Raw genomic sequence first — 17,976 nt, 5'->3', positions numbered from 1 at the left:
AGATACACAGATCCCTGTTTCACTCTGTCTGTACTGTACAGATACACAACCCTGTTTCACTCCCAGTCTGTACTGTACAGATACACAGATCCCTGTTTCACTCCCAGTCTGTACTGTACAGACACACAGATCCCTGTTCCACTCCCAGCCTGTACTGTACAGATACACAGATCCCTATTTCACTCCCAGCCAGTACTGTACAGATACACAGATCCCTGTTTCACTCCTATTCTGTACTGTACAGACACACAGATCCCTGTTTAAATCCCAGTCTGTACTGGACAGACACACAGATCCCTGTTTCACTCCCAGTCTGTACTGTACAGACAAACAGATCCCTGTTTCACTCAGTCTGTACTGTACAGATACACAGATCCCTGTCTCAATCCCAGTCTGTACTGTACAGATACACAGATCCTTATTTCACTCCCAGTCTGTACTGTACAGATACACAGATCCCTGTTTCACTCACAGTCTGTATTGTAGAGATACACCGATCCCTGTTTCATCCCAGTCTGCACTGTACAGCTACACAGATCCCTGTTTAAATCCCAGTCTGTACTGTACAGATACACAGATCCTTGTTTCACTCCCAGTCTGTACGGTACAGACACACAGATCCCTGTTTCACTCGCAATCTGTACAGTACAGATACACAGATCCCTGTTTCACTCCCAATCTGGACCGTACAGACACACAGATCCCTGTTTCACTCCCAATCTGCACTGTACAGACACACAGATCCCTGTTTCACTCCAGTCTGTACTGTACAGACACACAGATCCCGGTTTCACTCCCAGTCTGTACTGTACAGATACACAGATCCCTGTTTCACTCCCAGTCTGTACTGTACAGATACACAGATCCCTGTTTCACTCCCAGTCTGCACTGTACAAATACACAGATCTCTGTTTCACGCCCAGTCTGTACTGTACAGATACACAGATCCCTGTTTCACTCCCAGTCTGGACTGTACAGATACACAGATCCCTGTTTCACGCCCAGTCTGTACTGTACAGATACACAGATCCCTGTTTCACTCCCAGTCTGTACTGTACAGATACACAGATCCCTGTTTCACTCCCAGTCTGTACTGTATAGATACACAGATACCTATTTCACTCCCAGTCTGTACTGTACAGATGAACAGATCCCTGTTTCACTCCCAGTCTGTACTGTAGAGATACACAGATCCCTGTTTCACTCCCAGTCTGTACTGTACAGATACACAGATCGCTGTTTCAATCCCAGTCTGTACTGTACAGATACACAGATCCTTGTTTCACTCCCAGTCTGTACTGTACAGATACACAGATCCCTGTTTCAATCCCAGTCTGTACTGTACAGAGACACAGATCCTTGTTTCACTCCCAGTCTGTACTGTACAGATACACAGATCCTTGTTTCACTCCCAGTCTGTACTGTACAGATACACAATCCCTGTTTCACTCCCAGTCTGTACTGTACAGATACACAGATCCCTGTTTCACTCTCAGTCTGTAATGTGCAGACACACAATCCCTGTTTCACTCCCAGTCTGTACTGTACAGATACACAATCCGTGTTTCACCCCCAGTCTGTACTGTACAGATACACAGATCCCTGTTTCACTGTCAGTCTGTAATGTACAGACACACAATGCCTGTTTCACTCCCAGTCTGTCCTGTACAGATACACAGATCCCTGTTTCACTCCCAGTCTGTACTGTACAGACACACAGATCCCACTTTCACTCTCAGTCTGTGCTGTACAGATACACAGATCCCTGTTTCACTCCCAGTCTGTACTGTACAGACACGCAGATCCCTGTTTCAATCCAAGTCTATACTGTACAGACACACAGATCCCTGTTTCACTCCCAGTCTGTACTGTACAGATACACAGATCCCTGTTTCACTCCCAGTCTGCACTGTACAGATACACAGATCTCTGTTTCACGCCAAGTCTGTACTGTACAGATACACAGATCCCTGTTTCACTCCCAGTCTGGACTGTACAGGTACACAGATCCCTGTTTCACCCCCAGTCTGTACTGTACAGATACACAGATCCCTGTTTCACTCCCAGTTTGTACTGTACAGATACACAGATCCCTGTTTCACTCCCAGTCTGTACTGTATAGATACACAGATCCCTATTTCACTCCCAGTCTGTACTGTACAGATGCACAGATCCCTGTTTCACTCCCAGTCTGTACTGTAGAGATACACAGATCCCTGTTTCACTCCCAGTCTGTACTGTACAGATACACAGATGGCTGTTTCAATCCCAGTCCGAACTGTACAGCTACACAGATCCCTGTTTCACTCCCAGTCTGTACTGTATAGATACACAGATCCCTATTTCACTCCCAGTCTGTACTGTACAGATGCACAGATCCCTGTTTCACTCCCAGTCTGTACTGTAGAGATACACAGATCCCTGTTTCACTCCCAGTCTGTACTGTACAGATACACAGATCCCTGTTTCACTCCCAGTCTGCACTGTACAGATACACAGATCTCTGTTTCACGCCCAGTCTGTACTGTACAGATACACAGATCCCTGTTTCACTCCCAGTCTGGACTGTACAGGTACACAGATCCCTGTTTCACCCCCAGTCTGTACTGTACAGATACACAGATCCCTGTTTCACTCCCAGTCTGTACTGTACAGATACACAGATCCCTGTTTCACTCCCAGTCTGTACTGTATAGATACACAGATCCCTATTTCACTCCCAGTCTGTACTGTACAGATGCACAGATCACTGTTTCACTCCCAGTCTGTACTGTAGAGATACACAGATCCCTGTTTCACTCCTAGTCTGTACTGTACAGATACACAGATCGCTGTTTCAATCCCAGTCTGTACTGTACAGATACACAGATCCTTGTTTCCCTCCCAGTCTGTACTGTACAGATACACAGATCCCTGTTTCAATCCCAGTCTGTACTGTACAGAGACACAGATCCTTGTTTCACTCCCAGTCTGTACTGTACAGATACACAGATCTCTGTTTCACTCCCAGCCGGTACTGTACAGACACACAGATCCCTGTTTCACTCTCAGTCTGTAATGTACAGACACACAATCCCTATTTCACTCCCAGTCTGTCCTGTACAGATACACAGATCCCTGTTTCACTCCCAGTCTGTACTGTACAGATACACGGATCCCTGTTTCACTCCCAGTCTGTACTGTACAGACACACAGATCCCTGTTTCACTCTCAGTCTGTACTGTACAGATACACAATCCCTGTTTCACTCCCAGTCTGTACTGTACAGATACACAGATCTCTGTTTCACTCCCAGTCTGTACTGTACAGATACACAGACCCCTGTTTCACTCCCACTCTGTACTGTACAGATACACAGATCCCTGTTTCACTCCCAGTCTGTACTGTACAGATACACAGATCCCTGTTTCACTCCCAGTCTGTACTGTACAGATACACAGATCCCTGTTTCACTCCCAGTCTGTACTGTACAGACACGCAGATCCCTGTTTCAATCCAAGTCTGTACTGTACAGACACACAGATCCCTGTTTCACTCCCAGTCTGTACAGTACAGATACACAGATCCCTGTTTCACTCCCAGTCCGAACCGTACAGATACACAATCCCTGTTTCACTCCCAGTCTGCACTGTACAGATACACAGATCCCTGTTTCACTCCCAGTCTGTACTGTACAGATACACAGATCCCTGTTTCACTCCCAGTCTGTACTGTACAACCTCTGTCTTAATAAGACCATAAAACACTCCCAGTCTGTACTGTACAATGACACAGATTCCTGTTTCACTCCCAGTCTGTACTGTACAGATACACAGATCCCTGTTTCACTCCCTGTCTGTACAGTACATATACTCAGATCCCTGTTTCACTCCCAGTTTGTACTGTACAGATACACATATCCCTGTTTCACTCCCGGTCTGTACTGTACAGATACACATATCCCTGTTTCAATCCCAGTCTGTACTGTACAGATACACAGACCCCGGTTTCACTCCCAGTCTGTACTGTACATATACACAGATCCCTGTTTCAACCCCAGTCTGTACTGTACAGATACACAGACGCCTGTTTTACTCCCAGTCAGTACTGTACAGATACACGGATCCCTGTTTCACTCCCAGTCTGTACTGTACAGACACACAGATCCCTGTCTCACTCTCAGTCTGTACTGTACAGATACACAATCCCTGTTTCACTCCCAGTCTGTACTGTACAGATACTCAGATCTCTGTTTCACTCCCAGTCTGTACTGTACAGATACACAGATCCTTGTTTCACTCCCAGTCTGTACTGTACAGATACACAATCCCTGTTTCACTCCCAGTCTGCACTGTACAGATACACAGATCCCTGTTTCACTCCCAGTCTGTACTGTACAGATACACAGATCCCTGTTTCACTCCCAGTCTGTACTGTACAACCTTTGTCTTAATAAGACCATAAAACACTCCCAGTCGGTACTGTACAGTGACACAGATTCCTGTTTCACTCCCAGTCTGTACTGTACAGATACACAGATCCCTGTTTCACTCCCTGTCTGTACAGTACATATACTCAGATCCCTGTTTCACTCCCAGTTTGTACTGTACAGATACACATATCCCTGTTTCACTCCCGGTCTGTACTGTACAGATACACATATCCCTGTTTCAATCCCAGTCTGTACTGTACAGATACACAGACCCCGGTTTCACTCCCAGTCTGTACTGTACATATACACAGATCCCTGTTTCAACCCCAGTCTGTACTGTACAGATACACAGACGCCTGGTTTACTCCCAGTCAGTACTGTACAGATACACAGATCCTTGTTTCACTCCCAGTCTGTAATGTCCAGACACACAGATCCCTGTTTCACTTGCAATCTGTACAGTACAGATACACAGATCCCTGTTTCACTCCCAATCTGCACTGTACAGACACACAGATCCCTGTTTCACTCCCAGTCTGTACTGTACAGATACACAGATCCCTGTTTCACTCCCAGTCTGTACTGTACAGATACACAGATCCCTGTTTCACTCCCAGTCTGTACTGTACAGATACACAGATCCCTGTTTCACCCCCAGTCTGTACTGTACAGATACACAGATCCCTGTTTCACTCCCAGTCTGTACTGTACAGATACACAGATCCCTGTTTCACTCCCAGTCTGTACTGTATAGATACACAGATCCCTATTTCACTCCCAGTCTGTACTGTACAGATGCACAGATCCCTGTTTCACTCCCAGTCTGTACTGTACAGACACACAGATCCCTGTTTCACTCCTAGTCTGCACAGTACAGATACACAGATCTCTGTTTCACTCCTAGTCTGTACAGAACAGATACACAGATCCCGGTTTCACTCCCAGTCTGCACTGTACAGATCCACAGATCCCTGTTTCAATCCCAGTGTGTACTATACAGATACACAGATCCCTGTTTCACTCCCAGTCTGTACTGTACAACCTCTGTCTTAATAAGACCATAAGACACTCGCAGTCTGTACTGTACAATGACACAGATCCTTGTTTCACTCCGTCTGGACTGTACAGATACACAGATCCCTGTTTCACTCTCAGTCTGTACTGTACAGATACACAATCCCTGGTTCACTCCCAGTATGTACTGTACAGATACACAGATCCTTGTTTCACTCCCAGTCTGTACTGTACAGATCCATTTCACTCCCAGTCTGTACTGTACAGATACACAGATCCTTGTTTCACTCCCAGTCTGTACTGTACAGATACACAATCCCTGTTTCACTCCCAGTCTGTACTGTACAGATACACAGATCCCTGTTTCACTCCTAGTCTGTACAGTACAGATACACAGATCCCTGATTCACTCCCAGTCTGTACTGTACAGATTCACATATCCCTGTTTCAATCCCAGTCTGTACTGTACAGATACACACACCCCTGTTTCACTCCAAGTCTGTACAGTACAGATACACAGATCCCTCTTTCAATCATAGTCTGTACTGTACAGACACACAGATCCCAGTTTCACTCCCAGTCTGTACTGTACAGATACACAATTCCTGTTTCACTCCCAGTCTGTACTGTACAGATACACAGATCCCTGTTTCACTCCCAGTCTGTACTGGACAGATCCCTGTTTCACTCCCAGTCTGTAATATACAGATACATAGATCCCTGTTTCACTCCCAGTCTGTACTGTCCAGATACACAGATCCCTGTTTCACTCCCTGTCTGTACTGTACAGATACACATATCCCTGTTTCAATCCCAGTCTGTACTGTACAGATACACAGACCCCTGTTTCACTCCTAGTCTGTACAGTACAGATACACAGATCCCGGTTTCACTCCCAGTCTGTACTGTACAGATACACATATCCCTGTTTCAATCCCAGTCTGTACTATACAGATACACAGATCCCTGTTTCACTCCCAGTCTGTACTGTACAACCTCTGTCTTAATAAGACCATAAGACACTCCCAGTCTGTACTGTACAATGACACAGATCCTTGTTTCACTCCCAGTCTGGACTGTACAGATACACAGATCCCTGTTTCACTCTCAGTCTGTACTGTACAGATACACAATCCCTGGTTCACTCCCAGTCTGTACTGTACAGATACACAGATCCTTGTATCACTCCCAGTCTGTACTGTACAGATCCATTTCACTCCCAGTCAGTACTGTACAGATACACAGATCCCTGTTTCACTCCCAGTCTGTACTGTACAGATACACAGATCCCTGTTTCAATCCCAGTCTGTACTATACAGGTACACAGACCCCTGTTTCAATCCCCGTCTGTACAGTACACATACACAGATCCCTGTTTCACTCCCAGTCTGTACTGTACAGATACACAGATCCCTGTTTCACTCCCAGTCTGTACTGTACAGATACACAGATTCTTGTTTCACTCCCAGTCTGTACTGTACAGATACACAGATCCCTGTTTCACTCTGTCTGTACTGTACAGATACACAGACCCCTGTTTCACTCCTAGTCTGTACAGTACAGATACACAGATCCCTGATTCACTCCCAGTCTGTACTGTACAGATACACAGATCCCTGTTTCACTCCCAGTCTGTACTGTACAGACACGCAGATCCCTGTTTCAATCCAAGTCTGTACTGTACAGACACACAGATCCCTGTTTCACTCCCAGTCTGTACAGTACAGATACACAGATCCCTGTTTCACTCCCAGTCCGAACCGTACAGATACACAATCCCTGTTTCACTCCCAGTCTGCACTGTACAGATACACAGATCCCTGTTTCACTCCCAGTCTGTACTGTACAGATACACAGATCCCTGTTTCACTCCCAGTCTGTACTGTACAACCTCTGTCTTAATAAGACCATAAAACACTCCCAGTCTGTACTGTACAATGACACAGATTCCTGTTTCACTCCCAGTCTGTACTGTACAGATACACAGATCCCTGTTTCACTCCCTGTCTGTACAGTACATATACTCAGATCCCTGTTTCACTCCCAGTTTGTACTGTACAGACACACATATCCCTGTTTCACTCCCGGTCTGTACTGTACAGATACACATATCCCTGTTTCAATCCCAGTCTGTACTGTACAGATACACAGACCCCGGTTTCACTCCCAGTCTGTACTGTACATATACACAGATCCCTGTTTCAACCCCAGTCTGTACTGTACAGATACACAGACGCCTGTTTTACTCCCAGTCAGTACTGTACAGATACACGGATCCCTGTTTCACTCCCAGTCTGTACTGTACAGACACACAGATCCCTGTCTCACTCTCAGTCTGTACTGTACAGATACACAATCCCTGTTTCACTCCCAGTCTGTACTGTACAGATACTCAGATCCCTGTTTCACTCCCAGTCTGTACTGTACAGATACACAGATCCTTGTTTCACTCCCAGTCTGTACTGTACAGATACACAATCCCTGTTTCACTCCCAGTCTGCACTGTACAGATACACAGATCCCTGTTTCACTCCCAGTCTGTACTGTACAGATACACAGATCCCTGTTTCACTCCCAGTCTGTACTGTACAACCTTTGTCTTAATAAGACCATAAAACACTCCCAGTCGGTACTGTACAGTGACACAGATTCCTGTTTCACTCCCAGTCTGTACTGTACAGATACACAGATCCCTGTTTCACTCCCTGTCTGTACAGTACATATACTCAGATCCCTGTTTCACTCCCAGTTTGTACTGTACAGATACACATATCCCTGTTTCACTCCCGGTCTGTACTGTACAGATACACATATCCCTGTTTCAATCCCAGTCTGTACTGTACAGATACACAGACCCCGGTTTCACTCCCAGTCTGTACTGTACATATACACAGATCCCTGTTTCAACCCCAGTCTGTACTGTACAGATACACAGACGCCTGGTTTACTCCCAGTCAGTACTGTACAGATACACAGATCCTTGTTTCACTCCCAGTCTGTAATGTCCAGACACACAGATCCCTGTTTCACTTGCAATCTGTACAGTACAGATACACAGATCCCTGTTTCACTCCCAATCTGCACTGTACAGACACACAGATCCCTGTTTCACTCCCAGTCTGTACTGTACAGATACACAGATCCCTGTTTCACTCCCAGTCTGTACTGTACAGATACACAGATCCCTGTTTCACTCCCAGTCTGTACTGTACAGATACACAGATCCCTGTTTCACCCCCAGTCTGTACTGTACAGATACACAGATCCCTGTTTCACTCCCAGTCTGTACTGTACAGATACACAGATCCCTGTTTCACTCCCAGTCTGTACTGTATAGATACACAGATCCCTATTTCACTCCCAGTCTGTACTGTACAGATGCACAGATCCCTGTTTCACTCCCAGTCTGTACTGTACAGACACACAGATCCCTGTTTCACTCCTAGTCTGCACAGTACAGATACACAGATCTCTGTTTCACTCCTAGTCTGTACAGAACAGATACACAGATCCCGGTTTCACTCCCAGTCTGCACTGTACAGATCCACAGATCCCTGTTTCAATCCCAGTGTGTACTATACAGATACACAGATCCCTGTTTCACTCCCAGTCTGTACTGTACAACCTCTGTCTTAATAAGACCATAAGACACTCGCAGTCTGTACTGTACAATGACACAGATCCTTGTTTCACTCCGTCTGGACTGTACAGATACACAGATCCCTGTTTCACTCTCAGTCTGTACTGTACAGATACACAATCCCTGGTTCACTCCCAGTATGTACTGTACAGATACACAGATCCTTGTTTCACTCCCAGTCTGTACTGTACAGATCCATTTCACTCCCAGTCTGTACTGTACAGATACACAGATCCTTGTTTCACTCCCAGTCTGTACTGTACAGATACACAATCCCTGTTTCACTCCCAGTCTGTACTGTACAGATACACAGATCCCTGTTTCACTCCTAGTCTGTACAGTACAGATACACAGATCCCTGATTCACTCCCAGTCTGTACTGTACAGATTCACATATCCCTGTTTCAATCCCAGTCTGTACTGTACAGATACACACACCCCTGTTTCACTCCAAGTCTGTACAGTACAGATACACAGATCCCTCTTTCAATCATAGTCTGTACTGTACAGACACACAGATCCCTGTTTCACTCCCAGTCTGTACTGTACAGATACACAATTCCTGTTTCACTCCCAGTCTGTACTGTACAGATACACAGATCCCTGTTTCACTCCCAGTCTGTACTGGACAGATCCCTGTTTCACTCCCAGTCTGTAATATACAGATACATAGATCCCTGTTTCACTCCCAGTCTGTACTGTCCAGATACACAGATCCCTGTTTCACTCCCTGTCTGTACTGTACAGATACACATATCCCTGTTTCAATCCCAGTCTGTACTGTACAGATACACAGACCCCTGTTTCACTCCTAGTCTGTACAGTACAGATACACAGATCCCGGTTTCACTCCCAGTCTGTACTGTACAGATACACATATCCCTGTTTCAATCCCAGTCTGTACTATACAGATACACAGATCCCTGTTTCACTCCCAGTCTGTACTGTACAACCTCTGTCTTAATAAGACCATAAGACACTCCCAGTCTGTACTGTACAATGACACAGATCCTTGTTTCACTCCCAGTCTGGACTGTACAGATACACAGATCCCTGTTTCACTCTCAGTCTGTACTGTACAGATACACAATCCCTGGTTCACTCCCAGTCTGTACTGTACAGATACACAGATCCTTGTATCACTCCCAGTCTGTACTGTACAGATCCATTTCACTCCCAGTCAGTACTGTACAGATACACAGATCCCTGTTTCACTCCCAGTCTGTACTGTACAGATACACAGATCCCTGTTTCAATCCCAGTCTGTACTATACAGGTACACAGACCCCTGTTTCAATCCCCGTCTGTACAGTACACATACACAGATCCCTGTTTCACTCCCAGTCTGTACTGTACAGATACACAGATCCCTGTTTCACTCCCAGTCTGTACTGTACAGATACACAGATTCTTGTTTCACTCCCAGTCTGTACTGTACAGATACACAATCCCTGTTTCACTCCCAGTCTGTACTGTACAGATACACAGATCCCTGTTTCACTCTGTCTGTACTGTACAGATACACAGACCCCTGTTTCACTCCTAGTCTGTACAGTACAGATACACAGATCCCTGATTCACTCCCAGTCTGTACTGTACAGATTCACATATCCCTGTTTCAATCCCAGTCTGTACTGTACAGATACACACACCCCTGTTTCACTCCAAGTCTGTACAGTACAGATACACAGATCCCTCTTTCAATCCCAGTCTGTACTGTACAGACACACAGATCCCTGTTTCACTCCCAGTCTGTACTGTACAGATACACAATTCCTGTTTCACTCCCAGTCTGTACTGTACAGATACACAGATCCCTGTTTCACTCCCAGTCTGTACTGGACAGATCCCTGTTTCACTCCCAGTCTGTAATGTACAGATACATAGATCCCTGTTTCACTCCCAGTCTGTACTGTCCAGATACACAGATCCCTGTTCCACTCCCTGTCTGTACTGTACAGATACACATATCCCTGTTTCAATCCCAGTCTGTACTATACAGATACACAGATCCCTGTTTCACTCCCAGTCTGTACTGTACAACCTCTGTCTTAATAAGACCATAAGACACTCCCAGTCTGTACTGTACACTGACACAGATCCTTGTTTCACTCCCAGTCTGGACTGTACAGATACACAGATCCCTGTTTCACTCTCAGTCTGTACTGTACAGATACACAATCCCTGGTTCACTCCCAGTCTGTACTGTACAGATACACAGATCCTTGTTTCACTCCCAGTCTGTACTGTACAGATCCATTTCACTCCCAGTCAGTACTGTACAGATACACAGATCCCTGTTTCAATCCCAGTCTGTACTGTACAGATACACAGATCCCTGTTTCTCTCCCAGTCTGTACTGTACAGATACACAGATCCTTGTTTCACTCCCAGTCTGTACTGTACAGATACACAGATCCCTGTTTCAATCCCAGTCTGTACTATACAGGTACACAGACCCCCGTTTCAATCCCAGTCTGTACATTAGACATACACAGATCCCTGTTTCACTCCCAGTCTGTACTGTACAGATACACAGATCCAGGTTTCAATCCCAGTCTGTACTGTACAGATACACAGACCCCTGTTTCACGCCCAGTCTGTACTGTACAGATACAGAGATCCCTGTTTCAATCCCAGTCTGTACTGTACAGATACACAGATCCCTGTTTCACTCCCAGTCTGTACTGTACAGACACACAGATCCCTGTTTCAATCCCAGTCTGTACTGTACAGATACACAGATCCCTGTTTCACTCCCAGTCTGTACTGTACAGATACACAGGTCCCAGTTTCAATCCCAATCTGTACTGTGATGCACAGATACACAGTTCCCAGTTTGAATCCTAGTCTGTACTGTGATGTACAGATACACAGGTCACTGTTTCAATCCCAATCTGTACTGTGATGTGCAGATACACAGGTCACTGTTTCGATCCAAGTCTGTACTGTGCTGTACAAATACACGGGTCCATATCAACCCCAGTCTATATACTGTGCTGTATCAATACACAGCTCCCAGTTGCAGTACTGATCTATATTGTGTTGTGCTGTAGAGAATGCTGAATCATTCTGCTATGGCAGGATACCAGATGAATGTGAATCAGTGTTAGTGATGTGCATTGATGGAAGAAGGCATTGTAAAGAGATGAGGTCTGTGGAAGAGGCTGCACACTGTGAGTGGGGTCTGATTCTCGTAAATTCCTTTGCCTTTTTTCCCACAGAATGTTCACCTCCGGCCGAGAGTACAATGTCACCCAGCCAAACAGTAAAGGCGAGTACGAGATTGCTGAAGGCGTCACATCCACTGTATTCCGTGCAGTCTTGGTGAGTTCGTACTTCAGAACAGTATTGTTCAGTAACTCCACACATTGACTTTAGGAACAGAATTAGGAGCAGCAATAGGCCATTCAGCCCTTCGAGCCTGCTCCGCCATTCAATCAGATCATGGCTGATCTTTTCCTGGTCTCAAATCGACATCCCTACCTGTTTCCTATATCCCTTTAACAATTTTTTATCAGAAATATATCTATCTCTTTCTTGAAACCTATTGACTCAGATTCCACTGCACTCTGGGGAAGCGAAATCTACAAATTCATCAGCCTCTGCAAGAAGTAGTCCCTCCTCAGCTCAGTTCTAAATCTACCGCCTCTCTACCTATATCTGTGACTTCTCATTCTAGATTGCCCACAAGGGGGAGCATTTGTTCTACGTTTACTTTATCAATCCCTTTTAGTATGCTTTATACCTCGATCAGATCACCTCTCATCCTTCTAAATTCCAGTGAATATAAGCCCAAACTGTTTAATCTCTCCTCATACGTCAACCCTTTCATCCCGGAATCAATCTGGTGAACCTCCTCTGAACTGCCTCCAATGGCACCACATTTATCCTCAAATAAGGAGACAAAACTGGACACAGTACTCCAGATGTGGTCTCACCAACACCCTATACAATTAGAAAAACTGTTCACTACTTTTATACTCCAGTCCTTTTGCAATAAATGCTAACATTCCATTTGCCTTTTCATTACATGTTGTACCTGCATACTGGCTTTCTGCGATTCATGAACAAAGTCATCCAGATCCCTCTGGCCAGACACATTTTGAATCTGCTGTCCGTTTAACTTCTATTTAAAAAAAAAACATTAAGTACCCAATTCTTATTTTTTTCCCAATTAAGGGGTAATTTACCATGGCCCATCCCCCTACCCTGCACATCTTTGGGTTGTGGGGTGAGACCCACACAGACACTGGAAGAATGTGCAAACCCCACATGGATGGTGGCCCGGGGCCAGGACCGAACCGGGATCCTCAGCGCTGTGAAGCGGCAGTGCTAACCACTGCGCCAACATGCCGCCCTCTGCTTTCCACTTAGATAGCAATTTGCCTTTCTATTTTTCGGCCAAAATGGATAACCTCATACTTACCTACATTAAACTCCACCTGCCAAATTTTGGCCCAATCTCCTCGCCTATCTATATCCGTCCTTCCCTTCCACCCATTCGGAAAATTTGCTGAAGTGCTTAGGCTAGGTGCAGGCACAGGAGAGTGTGTAGTGCAGACTGAGGGAGAGTGACACAGAGTAGGTAGCGACTGAGGGAGAGTGACAGAGTAGACAGCGACCGAGGCAGAGTGACACAGAGTAGGTAGCGACTGAGGGAGAGAGAGACAGAGTAGGGAGCAACTGAGGGAAAATTCATGTTATGAGGAAAGCTTGAACTGGCCAGGATTGGATTGGGGAGCAAATTTATGTGTATAAAATAAGAGGGGTCCTGATAAAGTGGGTAGGAAGGCCCTATTCCTCTTGTTTGAAACATCCATAACCAGGGATATGGATTACAAAAAATTAAATTTAGAGTAGCCAATTATTTTTTTCTAATTAAGGGGCAATTTAGCGTGGCCAGTCCACCTAACCTGCACATCTTTGGGTTGTGGGGGTGAGACCCATGCAGACACTGGGAGAATGTGCAAATTCCACACAGATAGTGACCCGGGGCCAGGATCTAACCCGGGTCCTCAGCGCCATAGGCAACAGTACTAACCACTGTGCCACCGTGCCACCCGGTATGGAATTAGGATAAGAGGAAGATTTAGAAAGGATTTCATGGGCCTTCTTCTCCCAGAGGATGATGGTCTTGCTTTCTCAGTGGATTGCGCCCTTGTCTCTGAGCCAGAAGATCTGGGTTCAAGTCCTACAACAGGGTTTATTGACCACAGAAGGTGTGATAATGGCACGATCCAAACAGGCTGATAATCAGCCTGCTTAGCCTTCCAACTAGTCCCCAAGGAGGTAAAACTGTTTTTCCAACTATTCCCAAAGGGTTAAAAAAGAGTGTGACAGGACAGCACAGTGGCGCAGTGGTTAGCACTGCTGCCTCACAGCACTGAGGACCCAAGTTCGATCCCGGGCCCGGGTCACTGGCTACAACACTGGCATCTAACAAGCAATGTAGGACATTGCCCAGGTATTTCCTGTATACAAAAAACAGGACAAATCAACCCGTTCAATTACCACCCCATTAGCCTACTCGATTATTAGTAAAGCGGTTAGCGGCACGGTGGCACAGTGGTTAGCACTGCTCCTCATGGTGCCGAGGACCCGGGTTCGATCCCGGCCCTGGGTCACTGTCTGTGTGGAGTTTGCACATTCTCCCTGTGTATGCGTGGATTTTGCCCCCACAACCCAAAGATGTGCAGGATAGGTCAATTGGCCATGCTAAATTGCCCCTTAATTGGAAAAAATGAATTGGGTACTCTAAATTTTTTTTTAAAAAATCAGTAAAATGGTTAGCACTACTTTCTCAGCGCCAGGGAACCTACGTGTCTGCGTGGATTTCCTCCGAGTGCTCCGGTTTCCTGCCACAGTCTAAAGATGTGCAGGTTAGGTGGGGTTATGGGGATAGGGCGGGGAGTGAGCGTGGGTAGAATGCTCTTTCGGACAGTCGGTGCAGATTCGATGAGGTGAATGGCCTCCTACACTTCAGATATTCTATGGTTTATCAACAGCGCTATGACACGGCACTTACTCAGCAATAACCTGCTCACGGATGCTCAGTTTGGGTTCCGCCAGGATCACTCAACTCCTGACCTCATTACAGCCTTGGTTCAAGCATGGACAAAAGAGTTGAACTCCAGGGATGAGGTGAGAGTGTCTGTCCTTGACATCATGGCAGCATTTGACCTTCCTCCCAACATAAGGTCAGAAGTGGGGATGTTGCTGATGTTTGCTGATGATTGAACAATGTCCAGCACCATTCACGATTCCGCAGATAATGAAGCAGTCCATGTCCATATGTAGATTTTGGGGTTTCGGAGGACCCGGGAGTCCAGGAGGAGAGGGAGGCTGACGTTTTGACCTTTGCTTCGGCGACAAATTCTGCTGGCATGGAGGGACTCAAAGCCCCCGAAGTCGGAGGCCTGGCTATCGGATATGGCGAGCTTTCTCGGTCTGGAGAAAATTAAGTTTGTTCTGAGAGGGTCACTGTCAGGGTTCGCCCGGAGGTGGCAACCATTTATCGACTACTTTGCGGAAAATTAATCGTCAGCAGAGGGGGGGGGGGGGTTTACGGCAACGTAGATTAGGGGGGCAGTTAGGCAGGTCCTTGTAGGAGGGGAGCTGGTTTTTGCACTATGTTGATTGTTCTTTGCACACTGTTTTGCTTTGTTGTTGTTTACTATGCCAAAATGGCTCAGTAAAATTGTTTATCAAAAAAAAATAAGCGAGTGTCATTCGAAGCGGAAAGAATAGTTGCGGACGTGGAGGTTCGGTACATTATGGTCAGTGGAAAGCTGAAGGACCTGCCGGTGGTACTCATGAAATCGTACGTGCTGAATTAGGATGATGTGGAGTTCATAAGGAGGATGTTGGGGAAGATCCCAGACCTGGATTCGCATAAGCTGGTTATGGGAGGGGACTTCAACACAGTCAATAACCCAGGGCTAGACCGATTGAGCTGAAGGACAGGCAGGGTGCCAGCAATGGCAAAGGAGCTGAAGGGGTTTATGGAGCAGATGGGGAGGGGGGTGGACCCATGGAGATTTGGGCGGCTGAGAGTGAAGGAGTTTTCCTTCTACTCGCACGTGCACAAAGTGCACTCCCGGATTGACTTTTTTATCCTGAACAGGGCTCTACTGACGGGGATAGTGGACACTGAGTACTCAGCGATCACAATCTCGGATCATGCCTCGCACTGGGTTGACCTACAGGTGAGCAAGGAGAGTAGCCAGTGCCCGCACTGGAGGCTGGACGTGGAACTTTTAGCGGATGAGGAGGTGTGCGGGCGTCTGACGAAATGCATCCAGAACTATCTGGAAGTCAATGACACGGGGGAAGTTTCGGCTGCGGTGGTCTGGGAAGCGCTGATGGCGGTGGTTAGAGGGGAGCTGATCTCGATACGGGCCCAGAGGGAGAAGGCAGACAGAGCAGAGAGGGACCGGCTGATAAAGGAAATACTAGAGGTCGACAGGAGGTATGCGGAGACCCCAGAGGCAGGGCTTCTAAGGGAACGACAGAGGCTACAGGTGGAGTTTGGCTTGTTAACTACAGGGAAGGCAGTAGAGCAGCTGAGGAAGGCGAGGGGGACGATCTATGAGTATGGGAAAAAGGCCAGTAGAATGCTTGCGCAGCAGCTTAGAAAGTGGGAGGTAGCCAGGGAGATTTGAAAGGTAAGGGACAGGGATGGGAACCTGGTCGGAGATTCAGCTGGGGTCAATAAGGCGTTCGAGGAATTCTACAGCAGGCTATATGAGCCGGAACCCCCAGCTGGGCCGGAGGGGATGAGTCAATTCTTAGGGGGGGCTGAAGTTCCTGAAGGTTGATGAAGACTTGGTCGAAGGGCTGGGGGCCCCGATCGGGTTGGAAGAGATAGCAGATGGGCTGAAGGCCTTGCAGTCTGGCAAAGCCCCAGGACTGGATGGGTACCCCGTGGAGTTTTACAAAAAGTTCTCTGGGATGCTGGGGTCACTGCTGATGAGGACATTTAATGAGGCAAGGGAGAGAGGAGGGCTTCCCCGACGATGTCACAGGTCACTATCTCATTGATCCTGAAGTGGGATAAGGACCTGGAGCTATGAGGGTCCTACAGACCGATCTCCCTACTAAATGTAGATGCCAAATTGTTGGCTAAGATCTTGTCCTCAAGGATTGAGGACTGCGTCCTGGATGTGATTGGGGAGGACCAGATGGGATTTGTTAAGGCGAGGCAGTTGGTGGCCAACGTAAGAAGGCTGTTGAATGTTATCATGATGCCCCCAGAGGGTAGGGACGTAGAGGCAGTGGCCGCAATGGACGCAGAGAAGGCATTTGATCGGGTGGAATGGGATTATCTGTGGGAGGTATTGGGGCGGTTTGGATTTGGGCGGGGTTTCATTGACTGCGTCAGGCTGCTGTATCAGGCGCCCGTGGCAAGTGTTCAGACAAACAGGGCTATTTTAGGCTGCACCGGGGGATGAGGCAGGGATGCCCCCTCTCCCCACTGTTGTTCGCACTGGCCATAGAACCGCTGGCAATTGTGTTGAGAGCCTCAGGGCTGGAAGGGACTGGTCCGGGGGGGAGGGGCGGGTGGGGGTGGAACACAGAGTCTCGCTATACACGGACGATCTGCTCTTATATGTGTCGGACCATTGGAATGGATGGAAGAAATTATGGGGATTTTGGCTGGTTTTCGGGCTACAAATTGAACATGGGGAAAAGCGAGATGTTCGCAATCCAGGTAAGGGGGCAGGAGAGGCGGTTGGGGGAGCTGCCGTTTAGAGTGGTAGGGGGAAGCTTTCGGTACCTAGGCATCCATGTGGCTTGGGAATGGGAAGCTTAATCTTAATTTGGCCCGACTAGTAGACCAAATGAAGGAGGATTTTCGGAGGTGGGACATGCTCCCGCTGTCACTGGCTGGGAGGGTACAGACAGTGAA

General features: G+C 46.9%; 1 protein-coding gene across 3 annotated transcripts in view; it reads left to right on the top strand.

Moving 5' to 3' along the window:
- LOC140393965 (BTB/POZ domain-containing protein KCTD20-like) overlaps positions 1-17,976 on the top strand; it is a 170,870-nt gene that overhangs the window by 102,209 nt on the left and 50,685 nt on the right. For all 3 annotated transcript variants that reach the window (XM_072480670.1, XM_072480669.1, XM_072480671.1), the window contains one exon: positions 12,290-12,392. In XM_072480670.1, the coding sequence (XP_072336771.1) occupies positions 12,290-12,392 (103 nt within the window). The remainder of the gene's footprint in view (positions 1-12,289; positions 12,393-17,976) is intronic.

The sequence above is a fragment of the Scyliorhinus torazame genome, chromosome 17, assembly GCF_047496885.1.
Source record: "Scyliorhinus torazame isolate Kashiwa2021f chromosome 17, sScyTor2.1, whole genome shotgun sequence".
NCBI lineage: Eukaryota > Metazoa > Chordata > Chondrichthyes > Carcharhiniformes > Scyliorhinidae > Scyliorhinus > Scyliorhinus torazame.
The sequence above is the reverse complement of the archived record's forward strand: the minus strand, read 5'-3'. Positions and strand labels throughout refer to the sequence as shown.